This window comes from Hemitrygon akajei, chromosome 5 (genome assembly GCF_048418815.1).
Source record: "Hemitrygon akajei chromosome 5, sHemAka1.3, whole genome shotgun sequence".
Classification (NCBI taxonomy): Eukaryota; Metazoa; Chordata; class Chondrichthyes; order Myliobatiformes; family Dasyatidae; genus Hemitrygon; species Hemitrygon akajei.
This window is the reverse complement of record NC_133128.1, coordinates 125,803,518-125,821,264: the sequence shown is the minus strand read 5'-3', so window position 1 is coordinate 125,821,264 and position 17,747 is coordinate 125,803,518. Positions and strand designations below refer to the sequence as shown.

Genomic DNA, 17,747 nt, shown 5'->3' with positions numbered 1-17,747 from the left:
GTATTGCACTGTGGGAAGTCAAATGTATGAGTTAAGTGCAGTGGATTGCAGTTAATTGGGACACACATCGGGACCAGTCCACAGTACTGGCCTAATTAAGCACTTGCTGCAATTAACCAAAATTTCATGGAAATAGTTAAAAAGGTATATATAAAAAAGACAAACTACCTTTTTAATTGAGTAACAAATTATTTAAATAAAATGCAGTACAAATTAGAACACAATACAACTTTTTTTTATAACTTCAAAACATTAATTCAAAGGAAGACAGGGGAGTCATGTGAGTCTATTACATCTAGAATGTATCTCAACTATATACATAGTGTACTACATAGTGCAACCACTATACAGACTTCCTTAGCAGAGTAAATTTTAAATTACCTCATTAAGGCCTAAAGACTTAATACGTGTGGAGCCTTTCTTGCTATATGGAATACCATTTTCCTGACAATGGGGATCCTTCTGCTTGGGAGGTGAGACTTGTGGCTGTGAAACAATCTTGGGTACTGCGGCCACCTGCGTGGTGGTTGAAGGAGTTGACTCAGACAGCAGGAAGTTGTTCTGGCATCTTTCTTTTTTACTTTTTCTATTTTGTGCATCTTGATCTTGCGTGCATTTAGTTCGCTGATGTATTTCTTTTATTAATCCTTCTGTTGTTCCCTTTATGATCTGATCTGTCTTGGTATCTTCATCCACAACATCATCTGATGAATCCTGTTTTTATATCTCCATTGACTCCTTTCTTTTTGACCTTCCATTCATTCTTGCTGCGCTTCAACAGGTCAGTAGCCATCTCGGGTTAATATATATAAAAAGAAAACCTCATTACCGATGTTTTGTAACTTTAAATTTTTTTAACAAATTCAGAGGAAGACACTGGAATCTGAGATAGTTTAACTGTGGGTTTACTTTAAAAGCAAGGTGCAGACATATGCAGTTAATGTATTTTTACATAAACCCTGTAATGAATTATTTAAGCAAGAATTTTAATCAACCAATATACAAGATTACTAAGTATTTTTAAAAAAAAATTAACTGCAACAACCAATACTGTTACAGTACTATAAAACTGTATTGGCTTCTAATGGTTATTTACAGAGGAATTTATCCAGTGTACACTGAGGTTTTTTAACTGTAAACGAACAAAACAGTGCAGGCAACTACTGCAGAGAATGAACTGTGTTCATTGCCTTCCTGCATGAAATAGTGCCATAATCCAAAACTAAATTTCGTGGTATCCTGCGTAGTCATTATCCAGGGTAGATGGTCAATTTTTTTTAAACGTGGTATTGAGAAATACCAACAGGTAGTTTTGAGGTGAGGAGGATGAAGTCATTTAAAAGAAGATTTGCGAGGCAGGTTTTACTTTATACAGTGATGCCCAGAGGATGTGGTGGAGGCATACAATAGCAGTGTTTTTACACAGGTATTACAGACATGAGCAGAGAGGAAAGGGAAGGATACAGACGTTTGAGCTCACAGTTCACTTGGCTTCTGATTTTTGACTTCTGTAAGTTGTCGTATTGATGATTTTTTTTTCCCTCAGAGTATATTGCAGTGTGGTTCTAATGCCAACCCCTAGGAAACTGCACTGTACATTTCCCTCAACAGCATGAAATAACATCTCAAATCTACCCCTTGCTGTTACTCAGCTAAATTTTTCAGCTGTTCTAGACCTCTCTTTGTATAGCTTTGTTTTTCTGGGTGGTAGAGTTTGTGTGCTTGGAAGATGGTACGAGCTCCTATTTTGTAGTGTGTTGGTGGAGTGAGTGGGTGAGGTGCTGTACAGTCTGCTGTATTCAATATATTGTGGTTTTTGAGTGTTGCTCTCATCCAGGCAAATGGACTACTGAATTTCTGACTTAAGATGATGGATAAGCTTTTGAAGGCTGGATGTTGTAAGGTGAGTTAATTGGTGCAGCATTTCTTACCGCTGACCTGTTGGAGCACATGTTTAAGGCTAACCAAGTTCCTTTTGTTGGTGGTAAGCTTGATAGTGGGAGTTCAATGATAGTAATGTTATGTGATAGCTGGATAACTGTTGAATATTATTGTTGCCTGGCACTCTGGCACATAATTAACCCATCAGACTGTGGCTGAGGTACTTGACTTCCAGCCAACATAACCATCTTTCTTTGTGCTAGGTATGATTCCAACAAGCAGGTTTCTCATTGATTTCCATTTCTTAACCTTGACATTCTGATTTGGGGTAGAAGTTAAGAACAACCATGCTTGGAATGGAGGTGATTGGTTTATTCTTGCCAACTTTTGATTGCACCTGTAAAATAAAACTACTTGGAGCTCTGTTTGTACTTGTGCATACATGTACTTTTGCATATGTTAATCTCAACTGAGTTTCCAATGTGAGATATTAGTCAAAATATATTGGGTTTTTATTGCAAAAAAAAATTGTATTTTGGAAATTGGAGTCAGTACTGCTGGTGATATTGTAATTGCAGAATTGTGCAATTTTAGGCTCCTTAATTGCAAAAGGCTTGTTCTGGATTTGGAGGCAGTTGAACAGATTCATTCAACTAAATCCAGTGATAAAAGTTGTCCTATTACAAGCTGGTAATAAATTTTAGGTATACATTTTTAAGTTTAGAAGAATGACAGGTGAAGGCTGTGGAGAATTGGCATTAATCAGATGGGGCAGAGGGCAGATCAGCCATAATTATCTTGAATATTGGGGGCACACCGGAGGGGCTGATCATTTTTCTCCCACTGCTTTATGTTCTTAAGTCAAGATTATTGTCCAAAATTGTTTCATCTCACCAGAGCAGTGAGTTTTCAAAGTACACATACATACAGCAATGTTGGGTAATAAGCCTTTCAAAGCACAACATCCAAATGGCATAGATTCTTGCTCTTCCCTTCAAATTTCTCATGCTGAGTTCATTTCTTGATGTATTAATGCTTTTGTCTGTGAAGAGGGAGCAGCTATATTGGTACTGAAGAAATTCTGAGTTAAACCCTATAAAGCAATGTTTATTACCCAAGAGTTTTAATATACTTGGTGTTTTAACTAAACAAATATTTAATCATGCTGAAAAATGGCTCTTCTGCAGACTCACTAAACAAGTTGGTTGAATCAGAAAAGGGTCAGACACTGGTTCTATTTGTGAAGATTTGTTAATGATATTTAAATGACAGATTTTTTAAAAGCTTGTTTATGAATATGTATCAAGGGAATATTATTGATAAGGCTGAATGAACTAAGTTATTCTGGTGTCTGAGGTTGAAAATGTGCTCATCCTTACCAGTGATCGTTGTTGGAAGTACAAATGTTTAGTCTTTGGTAAGCTATGTTCAGTTATCTAGTCTTCTGCCTCTCAATCCAAGGCTCTCAATCAATGACCACTTTGCAGAACACCTAAATACCAATGGAACCGTGCTTGCTAAGAATTTATTTTCCTTGGGTAAGTATTTTCTTTAGGAAAATTAAAGATTTTATTGGCACAAGTTTCTGCAGATGCTGAAAATCTTGAGCATTGCATATAAATGCTGGAGGAACTCAAGTCAGGCAGCATCAATGGAGAGAAATAAATAGTTGGCATTTGGGGCCTAGACCATTCACCAGGACTGATAAAGGATCTTGGCCAGAAGCATAGACTGTTTGTTCCCTTCAATAGATGCTGCCTGACTTCCAAAATTGAGGCATCTTAGTGGAACTCCAGAGTAGGAAATTTGGGAAGTAATTTCATTCCACTTTATCTTGCCAAAATGTAAAATATTATATTTCTAAAAATGTCACACAATTTTCCCCCCTCTTTTTTCAGTTGAAAGATCACGTCAGTGTTTGGTGAGTCCCTCCAGTAGTATTCGTCGAACATCCTCGTTGGACACCCTTGCAGCTCCGTACCTCACTGGTCAGTGGCCACGTGATGTCCATAGCCATTCTGCTCCTTGTATGAGAGATAAAGCAACACAGGTATGCACAGATTTTTTTTTTCTCCTAAGTGTTTCTTTTTGAAGTGCACATAAAAGGTACTGAACTCATCCAGGAGATATAGGCCATTGCACTAATGCTGACATTGCACCTTTTAGGAAGTAATGTTGTGCAAGCCCTGCCACAGTTTTTGAGTGTCTACCCATGATTCCACTTTAGTCCAAATTTGCCTCTGTCTGCCTTCTGAAGGTTATATCTGGATTTGTATGACTTTGGATTACCAGTCCAAAATCCACCAGATTTAGCTCCCAGTGGATCATGAATCCCCTGGTTCATCCAGGGTGTCTGGTTAGAGCAGACTTGGAATGTTTTTATAGGTACACACTAAATTTGTATGAATTTGGTGATGTGTGCCATATTTAATTGGGTCCACTGACATTCTTGAACATCTAGTCCACTGACTTGAACAAACCCTGAACTGAGTCCTCCTCCACTCCTGGTCAACTCGATTATATTGGAGTGATTGAACCATTTCTTGGGAATATATTGTGTAGGTACCATTTACTTATTTAAAAACACATTTTCTTCCATCTACCTAGGAATAATTAGAAAACAGTTGTGTAAAGTTCCTTTGTTAATGAAAACTGAACACTTTGGTATTTAAATTCACTTGTTAACAGATTCTGGGCATAGTTGCCCATCTGCAATTGCCCTTGAATATTGATTCAAGAGGTACATTTATGTAAGATTACAGGAATGGCAAATAGTATGCCTTGCAGGACTTTGTTTAAAACAGATGGGTTTTTGAAACAATCCACAAGTTTAAAAGTTGTCTTTAAAAATATCACATTTTCATTCAAGATGTATCACTTGAATATAAAGACAAATTCTTTCATGGTAATAGTCAGCCTGGTCTCTCTCTAACTGCTGTCCAGTAGCCTAATCACAGAGCATGATCTTGTCAGATTTTGCTCTGTGGACCTCCAAATGCTAGTCAAGATGCCAGGTATAAAATACACCAGGAGATAGAAGGAGACGTGAGAAGAGTAGACTTACAGTTCAAATTTCAAAGAAACGTTTATTCAGAGTACATGCATGTCACCACATACAACCCCAAGATTCTTTTTCTGTGGGCATACAAGATAAGAATCCTTAAATGAGTGTAGTTATCCCTTTTTATTCAAGAGCCTGATAGATGAGGGGTAGTAACCTGGTGGTATGAGTCCCCTCTTGTACCTTCTGCCTGATGGCAGCATTAAGGAAAAGAGCATGGTCTGGGTGGTAAGGATCTTTAGATACTGCTGTTCTACGGCAACATTTCATGTTGATGTGCTCAATGGTTGGGAGAGTTCTATCCATGATGTACTTGGTTGAATTCACAATCTTTTGTAGGATTTTCAGCTCAAGGGCATTGGTGGTCCCATACCAGGCTGTTATACATCCAGTCAGCACGTGTTCCACCACACATCCATAGAGGTTTGCTGGAGTTTTTGATGTGCCGATTCTCCGCAGACTCCTGAGGAAATAAAGGCGCTGTTGTGCTTTCTTTGCAATGGGTATTAAATAGTATACTAGTTATCCATCCTAGTGGTGATACTTAGCAGCAGCCCTTAATTAGGAATGATAAAGTAATATGGTCGTCATGGCATTTCAAATATAAAATTGGAATGCTTCAGATATTTCATGATTTTAATGTTTAATGTTTCCAGTAGCTTGATGCATTGTTGTTCTGCCTTCGAGCAGCCACCACCTCAATTTAGTAATGTGCTTTTGCAGAAACAAATTTTGGAAAACTTGTTGACTGTTTTCTTTGGAGTCAGAATTCATTAACAAAAACTTGATTGGCACTGAAGTGATTCAGCATATATTAATTAGTTATTCCATAAGTGCTCTTGCTATGTTTACTCATATTTAAATTATCTTACATTGTCATGATTTAATATTGTGATATTAAACTAATAAGGTCATCTAGCTTGATTGATTTTGCTATGTGAGAAAATGTTTTCTTTCAGTTGACGTAATCATCAGAAGTTGTTTTTCTTGCTAATTGGAATAGTATGCAAGATGTCTGTCACAATCACAATGCTTAATTTGTTGGAACCCAAAAATGAATATTGGTTTTGGTACATAAACAATTGTTTCAAGTGGTTCAGATGATTCTGTTTATTATCAGGGAATGTATACAGTATACAACCTGAAATAATTGTCTTTGCAGACGTCCATGAAAAACAGAAGACCCCCAAAAGAATGAATGACAGAAAAATATTCGAACCCCAAAGCCCCCGCTCCACTCCCCCATACAAACAGTGGCAAGCATAAACCTTTCCTCTACCCCACCCGCCCATTTCAGCAAAAAGCGTCAGTGCCCATCACCCACCAAGCAACAGCAATGCACCACAAAGAGACCATGATCTGAAGTCTGTCTATATTTCCATTTTTTAGTTGAAAAATATTTCGTAATAGTGCATATCGGTCCACATTGCTTTCTTTGTGCCACAGCCAGATCAAGATCCAAATATTGGTTAGAACATTGAACACATAAGCACCAGAACAGTCCCTTCGGCTCATGAATTTGTGCCGTACTAATTAAACTAGTAATTAAATGCCCAACTAAAGGAATCCCTTTGTCTACACCACCTCCATACACTTCTGTTATCTGCACGTCCATCTAAGAGCACCTTAAACATCTATTATACCGTAGATTCCGGACTACAGAGCGCACCTGATTAAAAGCCGCAGGCTCTAATTTTAGAAATAAAATCAATTTTTTAATTGTAAAGGCCGCACCGGATTTTAGGCCGCACCGCTACTTTTAAATATACATACGTATCGGTAACACAAATTACGTTGCATATACTTTTTTACTGAACAGCACGAACAACATTCCAATATCTCCTAGCGACTGGTAAAAATATATATACTGCAGCCTACCAGGAAAAGTTATTGATCGACTTTAACTTAAAAGCAGCGTTTTCGCTCGGGTCTGACGCGCTTGCGTAACGTGATCGGGTCTAATCGGGTCTGACGCGCTTGCGTAACGCGATCGGGTCTAATCGGGTCTGACGCGCTTGCGTAACGCGATCGGGTCTAATCGGGTCTGACGCGCTCGGGTCTTGCTTTTCTTCGAGTATTTTCCATGTTGATGAGGGTGAGTACAAATGACTGATTTACAATAATTTAATTGTGAAAGTGCGCTTGATTTATCGTACAATTTCATTGGACCTCTGTGAACTACTCATCAATTTTATTGGTCTACTGTTACGAGGCAAAATGTTTACGAGGCGGCATGAAAAAAAACCATGTATTAGCCGCTCTGGATTATAGGCCGCAGAGTTCAAAGCTGTTCAAAATGTGGGAAAAAAGTAGCGGCTTATAATCCGGAATCTACGGTAGTTACCTTAATTACTACCCCTTGCAGATTTTTAGGCATCTATCACTTTCAAAATAGAACTTGCCCTACTCATCTTCTTTGACATCCCCCCATCTTAAATGCATGAGCTCTAATATTTGACATTTCATCAAATTCAAATCTCCCTCATTGCGCTCATCAGGCAACTCATCTCCACAGAGCTGGAGTGAAAGCAAGGCATCGATAATCCTGAGGTTGTCTAAGGAGGAACGCTTAAGTAACTTGACAGAATTCTAGGTAAATTCAGTTATCTAGGAAATGCCAACATAGTGAAATATTTTCCTGCCGTGGTGTTAATGAGTGTATTTCTATTGTTAAACTTTTTCTCAGAATTTTTAAGTGTGCAGGAGTTATTTGATTACCACAAGCTTGAAAACAACAATGTGGCCAGCTGACAAAAAAGAACTCAAGTTGTCATCAGATGGTCTTTTGATGGACTAGCAAATCACTGTGTGATTGTAAATGGAACCTATATATGAATAAGTGTAAGAGTAAATATGCAATATGAAAACATTGATATTGATGGAGATTAATTAAATTTTTTAATATGGTAAACCATATTTATGACCCTCTATACTCCAATTCGCCTACCCCCCCAAGGAAGGCTCATGATAGATATCATCTCTTTGGCTGTACACTTATCCTTGAGGCATCTGTAAAACACCTATGTCAGACTATTTGTTAACTGCATCTCCACTTCTGTGATTCTAAGCAAACTCATCTCCAATTTCTCAAGCCTAGGACTTAACAGTTCCATTTGTAACTGAATCCTTGACTTACTGACCTACTGACCAACAGACCACAATCAATAAAGATAGGCAGCAAGAAGTCTGCCATGATTATCCTCAATGTTGGTGCACCACAGTACCAGCACAAAGCAGCCAACATATGTACCTTGTCTTTTAAAAATTCCTGTCATTAATTGAAGCAAGGATAAACTTTAATAAAACTTTGCATTGTTCTGTGATTTACGTTCAGTATGATGGATAGAGCAAACACATGTCATTTATTCTTCACATCAGTCATTCATGCCTGAAATCCATGCCTGGTATGTTTACATGAGCATCCTTCCATCCTACATCTTGTCTCCTTATTCTGTTTTTGCTTTGTTTGGCTTTCTAAAAAAAAAAGTCTTTGAAATTTGAAATAAAGGTTGTAATCAGTAGTGGGTAATAATCTGGTAAAGGTGGATTTAAATGTGTGAAAACTATTTTTTCTACCTTGGCGTAACCATGAAAGAATGTGAATTGGCCATTAGTTGCTGGAGCCTACTTTGATTCCATAGGTCATAACTGAACTGATCTTTGACCTTAATTCCACTATCCTGCCTGATCTCTATAATGCTTGCTGCTTTTGTAGTTTTGGAGTCCATTTGTGAGTTGTAGATGTAACCCCCTCACTGGGCTCGTTAGCTAACTCTGCTAACAGCCACGTGACTGTGCAGTGAGAAGGCCACATTTCATAAACAATAACCTCTAGGGTCAGTATGATTTGGGTTTCAACCAAACAGGGTTGCCTTGATGTTCCAATTAAAGGAACCTCAATTTGAGCGAATGCTGTGTCATACACAGTATTCAGTAGCCCAGAAATGACTGATCGTATAACAGCATAAATTATAAAGAAAATATATCAGAATCAGGGTTTATCATTAGCATGTGACGTGAAATTTGTTAAATTAGCAGCAGTAGTTCAATGCAATACATATTATAGAAGAGAGATTAAAATATAGTAATTAAAATAAAATATAATGAGTAAATCAATTACGTATATTGAATAGATTTTTAAAAAATGCAAAAACAGAAATACTGTATATATTTTTTTTAAAAGGTAAGGCGGTGTCCAAAGATTCAGTGCCCATTTAGGAATTGGATGGCAGAAGGGAAGAAGCTATTCATGAATCGTTGAGTGTGTGCCTTCAGGCTTCTGTACCTCCTACCTGATGGTAACGCTGATAAAAGGGCATGCCCTGGGTGCTGGAGGTCCTTAATAAGCACAATAAGGGTTGCCTTTCTGACACACCGCTCCCTAAAGATGTCCTGGGTACTTTGTAGGCTAGTGCCCAAGATGGAGCTGACTAGATTTACAACCTTCGACAGCTTCTTTTGGTCCTGTGCAGAAGCCCCTGCATACCAGGCACTGATGCAGCCTGTCAGAATGCTCTCCATGGTACATCTATAGAAGTTTTTGAGTGTATTTATATATATTATATTTATTTATATATAATTTGGTAAATATTTACCAAATGTTCAACCGTCAAAGTTACAGAAAAAGAAGAAAATAAAAGAGCCCATTACACTTAAACTGGTCCAATGCACATATTATTGGACCTCACATTGGAGTAGTCAAAGGTGTATCTCTTTATTCACAAACCGGACCCATGATTTCCATGAAAGTATCTGCCATATGCAAAACTTCTCTCAAAGTCCATTTCGAACAACTGTCTCTCTCTCAGGAGTATTGGCCCTTCCTCCTTGGAGCCATTCATCTATACAAAGCACTTCTTGCAATGAGGACTCCTCTTCCAATGGCATTTTGTGGTATCTGCCCTTGTGCCCCACTCCACAGCTCCCGCCAAAAGACCCCAAACCAGACTACCATTCTTCAGAAAATCCTTCCCCACAGCTCTCTAGAACCTTTTCATCTCACAATCCTGATTGGCTGACACACATTCCTAAGTTGGACAACATGGCTCCTTAGTCCAAGCCAAAACACACTTTCCAGCATGGCACATTGCTTTTACAGAAAATTGGTAATGAAAACTACCTCATAGCATAGCAGTAGAATTCTTAACCAGGACATTACATAGATATTTACTGACCTTGCTCCTAGTGACTGAGATTTTAAAAAAAATTAGTTTACTATATTTGGAAAATATACCTCTTCTTGATCAAATGGTCAATCCCTTATCCTGAATCCAGCTTCTGATGTAAATTCCCCCATCAGGGAAAATGTTCTCGTAGCATCTTCCCTTTTCAATCCCCAAACTCTGTATAATTTCACTAGCTATCTATGAAGTAAGCAGCTACTATGTTTAGGAGAGGAAAAGTATTTGTGGTGTCACCAAGCTCTGTACAGTGGCAGCAAGTCTTGTTTATTCTTCCAGCGATGAGTGAATCTTCAATGTTTGTTGTATGTACATTTAAACACTTTATTCAAGGTTGCCATGACCCCACTGACCATCAACATTTTATGCTGTAATTGGGACACAATACTTCATTTTTAATGCTCTGAGACTAATTAAATAATACACTATTTTGTTCTTTCTACCAAAGTTGGTAACATTGCATTTACCCATATGACACCAATTTTTCCCTCTTTTACCCCTTCCCCTTTTCTGGTTTCCTCAACATTTGCGCCTCCCTATATCAGTAACAAACTGTCCTGAATCCTTTATAACCTTTGTTAATCGCATCTGGCACTGTTCCCTGTGCACCTCACCAGTGGCATCATTAATGAACACACACAAAATGCTGGAGCAATTCAGCAGGCTAGGCAGCATCTATGTACAAGAGCACAGTTGATGTTTCTGGGTGAGACCCTTCATCGGGTCTGGAGGAGAAAAAGATGTCAGAGTAAGAAGGTGGGGAGAGGGGAAGAAGAAACAAGCTGATGGGTGAAACTGGGAGGGGTGAAGTAAAGAGCTGGGAAGTTGAATGGTGAGAGATACAGAACTGGAGAAGGGGGAGTCTGATAGGAGAGGACAGAATTGTGGCCAGAAAATAAAGAAAGTAAGTAGAAGAAAGCAATAAAAGAACATTTCATTTATTGGCTTACCAATTTGCTCAAGACCATATTTTTACTTTAGAGCAGGGAACCCCTTGGTAAATGGTAGGGGACAATGGAATAAAAGATTGGAAGCCCCACTCTAGAGTCTGTGTCTTGTGTAGGAGCCTATTGGCCTTTTAAACCACGTCCATTGGGTTCCCTCTATCCAATAAATTTGCTAAACCCTGTCTGGTGCTCCTCTACGTCAGTGAGACCTGTTGTAAATTGGCGACCGCTTTGTTAAGCACCACTGCTCCATCTACCAAAAGTGGAATTTCCTGGTGGACAAACATTTTAATTCTGATTCCTATTTCTGTTCTGACATGTCAGTCCGTGGCCTCTTTTTGCCAGCCTCAGGATGGATGAGCGACACCGTACATTCCATCTGGATGGCCTCCAACCTGATGGTGTGAATATTGATTTCTCCTTCTGGGGGGAGAAAAAATCCCTCTACCTCGCCTCTTCTATTCCTCACTCTGGTTTACCTCTTCTCACATGCCTGTGTCCTCCTCCTATGATTCACTCCTTTCCTATCAGATTCCCTCCTGTCCAGCCCTACATTTTTCCTACTCACCTGGCTTCACCTATCACGTTCTACCTCACCCCCTTTCTCTTCTCCCCCCCCCCCCACCTTTTTATTCTGGTGTCTTCTACCTTTCTTTCCAGTCCCAGTTAAGGTCTCTGCCCAAAATGAATGTTTATTTCCATAGATGCTGGAATTTCCATAAATTCCTTCAGCATTTTGTGTGTTGCTAAACGTTTTCTCTGTCAAGTTCTCTCCACTGCCTTGGATGTGTTTTTGTATGTTCTCCATTATCAATTCCTTATTGGATTACAGCATTTTCTCAAAAATTGCCAATAGGGTGACTTTAATTCTGAGATTTCTTAATTGATTTGCAATTCAGTCTATCCTAGATAATTTTGGAAAATATCCACCATATCCACCACCAGCAGGTACTTCTTAAAAATTTTGGATTGAAAACCTTCATTTCTAGATGACTTACCAAGTTAGCTTGTATATTCTTTCTTGCTGCAGTTATTATTTATTCACTTTTGTCTCTTGGTTACCTGCTATTTTAAGATTTTAGCATCTATTCTCTGAAACAGCAGAGATCATGAACATATCCATCAATGTCCCATTACTCCTCTCAGATTCTATTTCTGTCCCTCAATTTTATAAACCTCCAATGAGAACAAATTCAACCTATCCACCCTCTCCTGTAACAGTCTTTCATTTCAGGCAACTTACTAATCATTCCATCTAAATTGGAATTAAAGTTGTAAAGCACCAAATGCTGCTGTACACGTTTGTTCCAGTTGGTGGGGAAGAACAACCCTTTGGCAACCAAACTCTGCATCCTATTACCAACACAACTTAAGTCCATATTTATTGTAATATGCACAGGTAGAATGAAAGACTTGCATTGGCATTACTATAGGGGGGTAGTATTAGAGACTCAATGTTCACAAGGGAAAACAAACACAAATTGTACAAAACTCAATTACAACAAAAAATTGTCATTGTTGTGCAAAGTGGTCATAATGCTCTTATACTGATGTAGAAATTGGGGTTCTTGAGGCTAGTTCAGGAACTGAATGGTTGAAGGGAAGTTGCTGTTACTGAGCTTGGCTGTATGCAACTTCAGACCTCTGTACCTCTTGCCCAGCAGTGGCTGCAAGATGATTGCCCTGATGGTGGTTCATTTGATAAATGCTTGAGTAGAACTTGATAGTTGAATCTAGTTTCTAAGTACACTTTGGATCTAACTTTCTGTATCACCCTACTTTGTCATAAGATAGGCATCCGTTAGTCTCGAGACCATGGATTTGCGCCCTGGAAACTTTCCAGGGCGCAGTCCTGGGCAGGGTTGTATGGGAGACCGGCAGTTTCTCATGCTGCAAGTCTCCCCTTTCCACGGCACTGATGTTGTCCAAGGGAAGGGCAAGGGCCGATACAGCTTGGCACCAGTGACATCACAGAGTAATGTGTCATTAAGTGCCTTGCTCAAGGACACAACATGCTGCCTTTGCTGAGGTTCGAACTAGTGACCTTCAGATGACTAGACCAACTTGGCCACACGCCAACACTTTTGTCAGAAGCTGTGCTACAAATCATGTAAATAATGTCTACTTGTGGAGATACTGGAAAGGGTGAAGGGAATGCCTATGAAATGGTTGAGATAGAACTGCACTACATAAGTGGTATTGCTGGCTGAGAGTGATGGCTTAATTGCAGCTATTCAGTCTGGAGGAAATACAAATAGATGGAAATGGTCTAGAATAGAACTGGGCAAAATTGCTTGAAGAGTGGTAACTCATCAATTGCTGGAAATCTGAAAGAGAATGCTGGACAGGCAGCGTCTGGTGATAGTGCTAATGTTATATGGTGACCAGTCAGAACTGGCTACTTCTGATTTGTTGAAAAGGCTAATTATGAATATAGTGATTCCTAAGGGTTGTTACATGTCAAAGTGGAATACGATATGTGTTCATCTAGGCAGAAATCAGGTTGTAAATTCAGATAAACACAGGTCACTCTCATGACGGTGGAGAAGTTCTGCAAAGCGATCACCCAATCTTCATTTGATTTCTCCAACATAACTGCTACAGTGAGCAAAGAATGTAGGCTACTAAATTGTTAATTGACCAGTGAATTACATGCATGGAATGAATGTTTGTGTTTCTGGTAGAAAGATACAAGGACAGGTATTATTACATCCATAGTTGAATGGGAGGTAATAAGAATTCGGGCATAGGTGAAACTCATCATATGGCCACTTTATTAGATACTAGTAGCTTAAAAGTAGCCACTGAGTGTATATTTCTGGTCCTGTGCTGTTGCAGCCTTTCCACTTCAAGGTTCAAATTGTTGTGTGTTCAGAGATGCTCATCTGCATGCACTGTTGTAACGTGTGGTTATTTTAGTTGCTGTCACCTTATCAGCTTGAACCAGTCTGGTCATTCTCCTCTGACCTCTTTGATTTACAAGGCATTTTCACTCTCAGAACTGTTACTCACTGGATGTTTTGTTTTTCGCACCATTCTCTGTAAGCTGCAGAGACTGTTGTACATGATCAGCAGTTTCTGAGGTACTCAACCCACTCATTCTGATGTTTAAGGCTGATTTATACTTCTGCGTAGGCTCTACGCCATAGCCTTCCCAAGTGGCCAATGCCATTGTGAGCATTTATATCTGTGCGTTGGTGTGTCTGCGTTGAACTGCAATTCACTGCCAAAACACTAGTTGGCGCTGGGGTTTCTATGCTACTGTGAGTTTCTTTGTGTACTTCAGACAATGGCGACTGAAACTGAGCACATCATGTTGGAGTTGGAGCTGATAAATGTTGAACAAGAGTTACTCTTATTGAAATTTCTGCAACGCAGAAAAGAGAGAAGATGTCGGAGGAGATGGTGTGTACGACCATTGAATGGATTGAGGCAGAAGGAGGGTGAATCTTCTGTGCTTGTCCGGCCACTGAGAGACATGGACGAGGAAATGCATTTCAAATATTTTCGGATGTCAGCAGGTAGATTTGAGGATTTGGTTCATCGTTAAGTAGCAACCAGAAATGCGATGAAACCAAGCGGACCGATCACAGTTGTTGTGGTCTGCATCGCCGTGACGCGTAGTTACATTTTTGGGGAGGTGCATGTCAGGCTCTGGCGTAGGGTACACAGCTACACCATACCTATGGTGAAGATTTGAATAGAAGTATAAATTGGCCTTTAGTCTGACACCAAGTAGACCTCTTGATCATCTCTGCATGCTTTTATGCATTGAGTTACTGGTACATGATTGACTGATTAGATGTTTGTATTAATGAGCAGGTGTACAGGTGTTCTAATGAAGTGGCCTCTGAGTGTAATTGTTTCTTTTTGTTTCTGGTTTTGGACTTCAGTTGCTTGCGCTTTGAGCATATTATGTTAAACTATGATTATCCATTTATCTTTATCTACAAGAGATTTATTTTAAGGCTGTCAACATTCAGATCAAAGTTTTAACTCGTGATGCACCTGGTAGCTCCCACTTTGTAGCATTTTGCAAAGTGATTCTCACAATTATTGTAGGACTTTCCATAAGCAGAACACATCTTTATGATATGCCTATATCCACGTTTGCCATTTCAGCCTACCTCTTTGTTATGCTTTTGCTTTGGGAAATGCCTTCTGCTCTGCCCTTTTTTTTCCCCACAGCATGCATTGTCAGTTCTGCCCTGTGCAGCTCCTTAGCTTGAGATTGTGTGGTCTCCACTGCCCTACACATAGTGATAGCCCTTTCCAGCATCAAATCTATTTCACAGAGCAATCTTTCTCTGAGCCGATTATTTGAAGTTCCAGAAACTATTTTGTCTCTAACTAGTGAGCGTCTCAAATCTCCAACTCACAGGACTTGCTCAGTATGTGAAGCTCAGCAAAGTATTGGTCAAAGGTAACACCTTGTTTCTGGTCACAAGAAAAGATCTGGTATCTTTCAAATGTTATAATTTTACTTCGGGCAAAATACTCGTCAAATTTTATCGGTGTTCAATGTCAGGGCATCTTCACCAATTGCATGTAGAAAGATAAGGTGCTTTCAATTTTTATCCATGCTTTTGGCTCTACTCACCTCTAAATATACATTGAATTGCTGTTCAAAGCATTTCTAGTTATCAGTTAGATTGCTGTTAAACTGCTTAGGCACAGGAGGACTGAGGTTATCCATTTTGGGTCTTTTTAGGCTCTCACCTGAAACTCTTAGTGAATCCAGTAAACATCTGGACACATCTGATTGTGGACAGAAGTATCCAGGTTGGATTCCACGGAGGAAGTGTGGCTGCAGATCAGGGATACAAGTGTGTTTAAGAAAATGGGGTTTTGAACTCCAAATACTGACTATCTTGCTGGCAAATGTGCAATCTCTGGTGAATAATATCGATGATCTCAGAGTTAGGATGCTGAATCAGAGGGACATTAGGACCACGTGTGTCCTTTGTTCAGCAAGCGGCGTGGCAGCAGTGGCCTTTCAGACCTGGTGTTACTTTAATTTTCTAATATAATTCTGAGACACAATGTTTGATTAGGGCACATGGTTAACAGAGCAACTATCTACCATCGCCAGATACTGCTCAATACAGAGATCACCCAAAAACAAATATTCATGAAGATCTGGTTAAATTTCACGACCTCGGCTTGCTGAGGGGATCAGGCCTACAGTCCTCAGAGTCGCCTGATGCTGGTGGCCGGAGGTGGGGTTGTCGTAAGTGGAAGCAAGGCAAGCGGGCAGGGGTCCGTGCCAGGCAAAAAGCAAACCCTAGCCAGCCAACTCTCCCGTCCATTCCGCTCTCCAATGTCCGCTCCCTGGACAACAAATTGGACTACATCCGACTCCAACGAAATACTCGGTGGGAGTATGGAGTCTGCTGTGCATGTGTTTTCAGAGAGGTGGCTCACTGATGGAATTTCGGACACTGCTGTTCAGCTGGACAGGCTCGCCTTGTTTCGAGCGGACAGAGGTGCAGCTCTTTCCAGTAAGACTCGCGGTGGTGGCTTGTGTGTTTACATCGATACGGAATGGTGCAAGAACTCTCTGCTGGTTTCCAAATACTGCTCATCGCTACTGGAGTTTGTGACTGTTGGATGCAGACCATTTTATTTACCACGGGAATCCACCACTGTCCTTACAGTCGGTGTCTACCTACCAATGTATGGGGCTATTAGAGAATTGCAGAACGCACACCCTGATGGACTGTTTATTGTCGCCAGAGATTTTAACCACGCGAACCTCAAGTCAGTGCTCCCCAAATTCTATCAGTATGTGAACTTTGCAACGGGGGGGGAGAACGCATTGGACCTTGTTTACACAAACATCCCTGACGCGTACTGGGCAGAGCCCTGCCCCCACCTCGGTTACTCAGACCACGTCTCTGTTATGCCAATCCCAGCATACAGACTGCTCATCAGACGCTCCAGACCAGTTCTGCCACTGCTATTCCATACCCTCACTTCAAGAAGTCTGATCACCTGGCTGTACTTGTACTCTCCGAGTATAGGCAGGGACTGAAAACTGCAGCACCGGTAGTGAGGACCAAGAAGGTTTGGACAAGGAAGCACAGGAGTGCCTAGAGGACTGCTTTGAATTGGTGGACTGGACTGTATTCAGGGATTCATTTTCGAACCTGGATAAGTACGCTGCAGTTGTTACTGACTTCATTAAAACCTGTGTGGATGAGTGTGTGCCCACAGACTTGCTGTACATTCCCAAACCAAAAGCCGTGGATGAACCAGGAGGTGTGCCGTCTGCTGAAGGCTAGATCTGTGGCATTCAAGTCTGACGAGCCAGGCCTGTACCGGAATACCAGTTATGATTTGCGGAGGGCTATTTCAAGGGTGAAGAGACAATTTTGAACGAGGTTGGAGTCGACATCGGATGTACAACAACTCTGGCAGGGTTTGCAAGACATTACTTCTTACAAAGTGAAACCCAATAGCATGAATGGCAGCAATGCTTCACTACCAGATGAACTCAACGCCTTCTAAGCACGCTTTGAAAAGGAGAATTCACAGCTACAGCTGTGAAGATCCCGGATAACACTGTGTGTCTCAGAGGCCGATGTTAGGCTCTCTTTAAAGAGAGCGAATCCTCACAAGGCAGAAAGTCCCGATAGAGCACCTGGTAAGGCTTTGAAAACGTGGCAACCAACTAGC

The 17,747-nt window shown here is 40.3% G+C and overlaps 1 protein-coding gene across 2 annotated transcripts in view; it reads left to right on the top strand.

Annotated features, from left to right (window-relative positions):
* The window catches only part of LOC140728157 (protein FAM117B-like), a 231,214-nt gene that overhangs the window by 33,628 nt on the left and 179,839 nt on the right, over positions 1 to 17,747 (top strand). For both annotated transcript variants that reach the window (XM_073046414.1, XM_073046413.1), the window contains exon 2: positions 3,780 to 3,931. In XM_073046414.1, the coding sequence (XP_072902515.1) occupies positions 3,780 to 3,931 (152 nt within the window). The remainder of the gene's footprint in view (positions 1 to 3,779; positions 3,932 to 17,747) is intronic.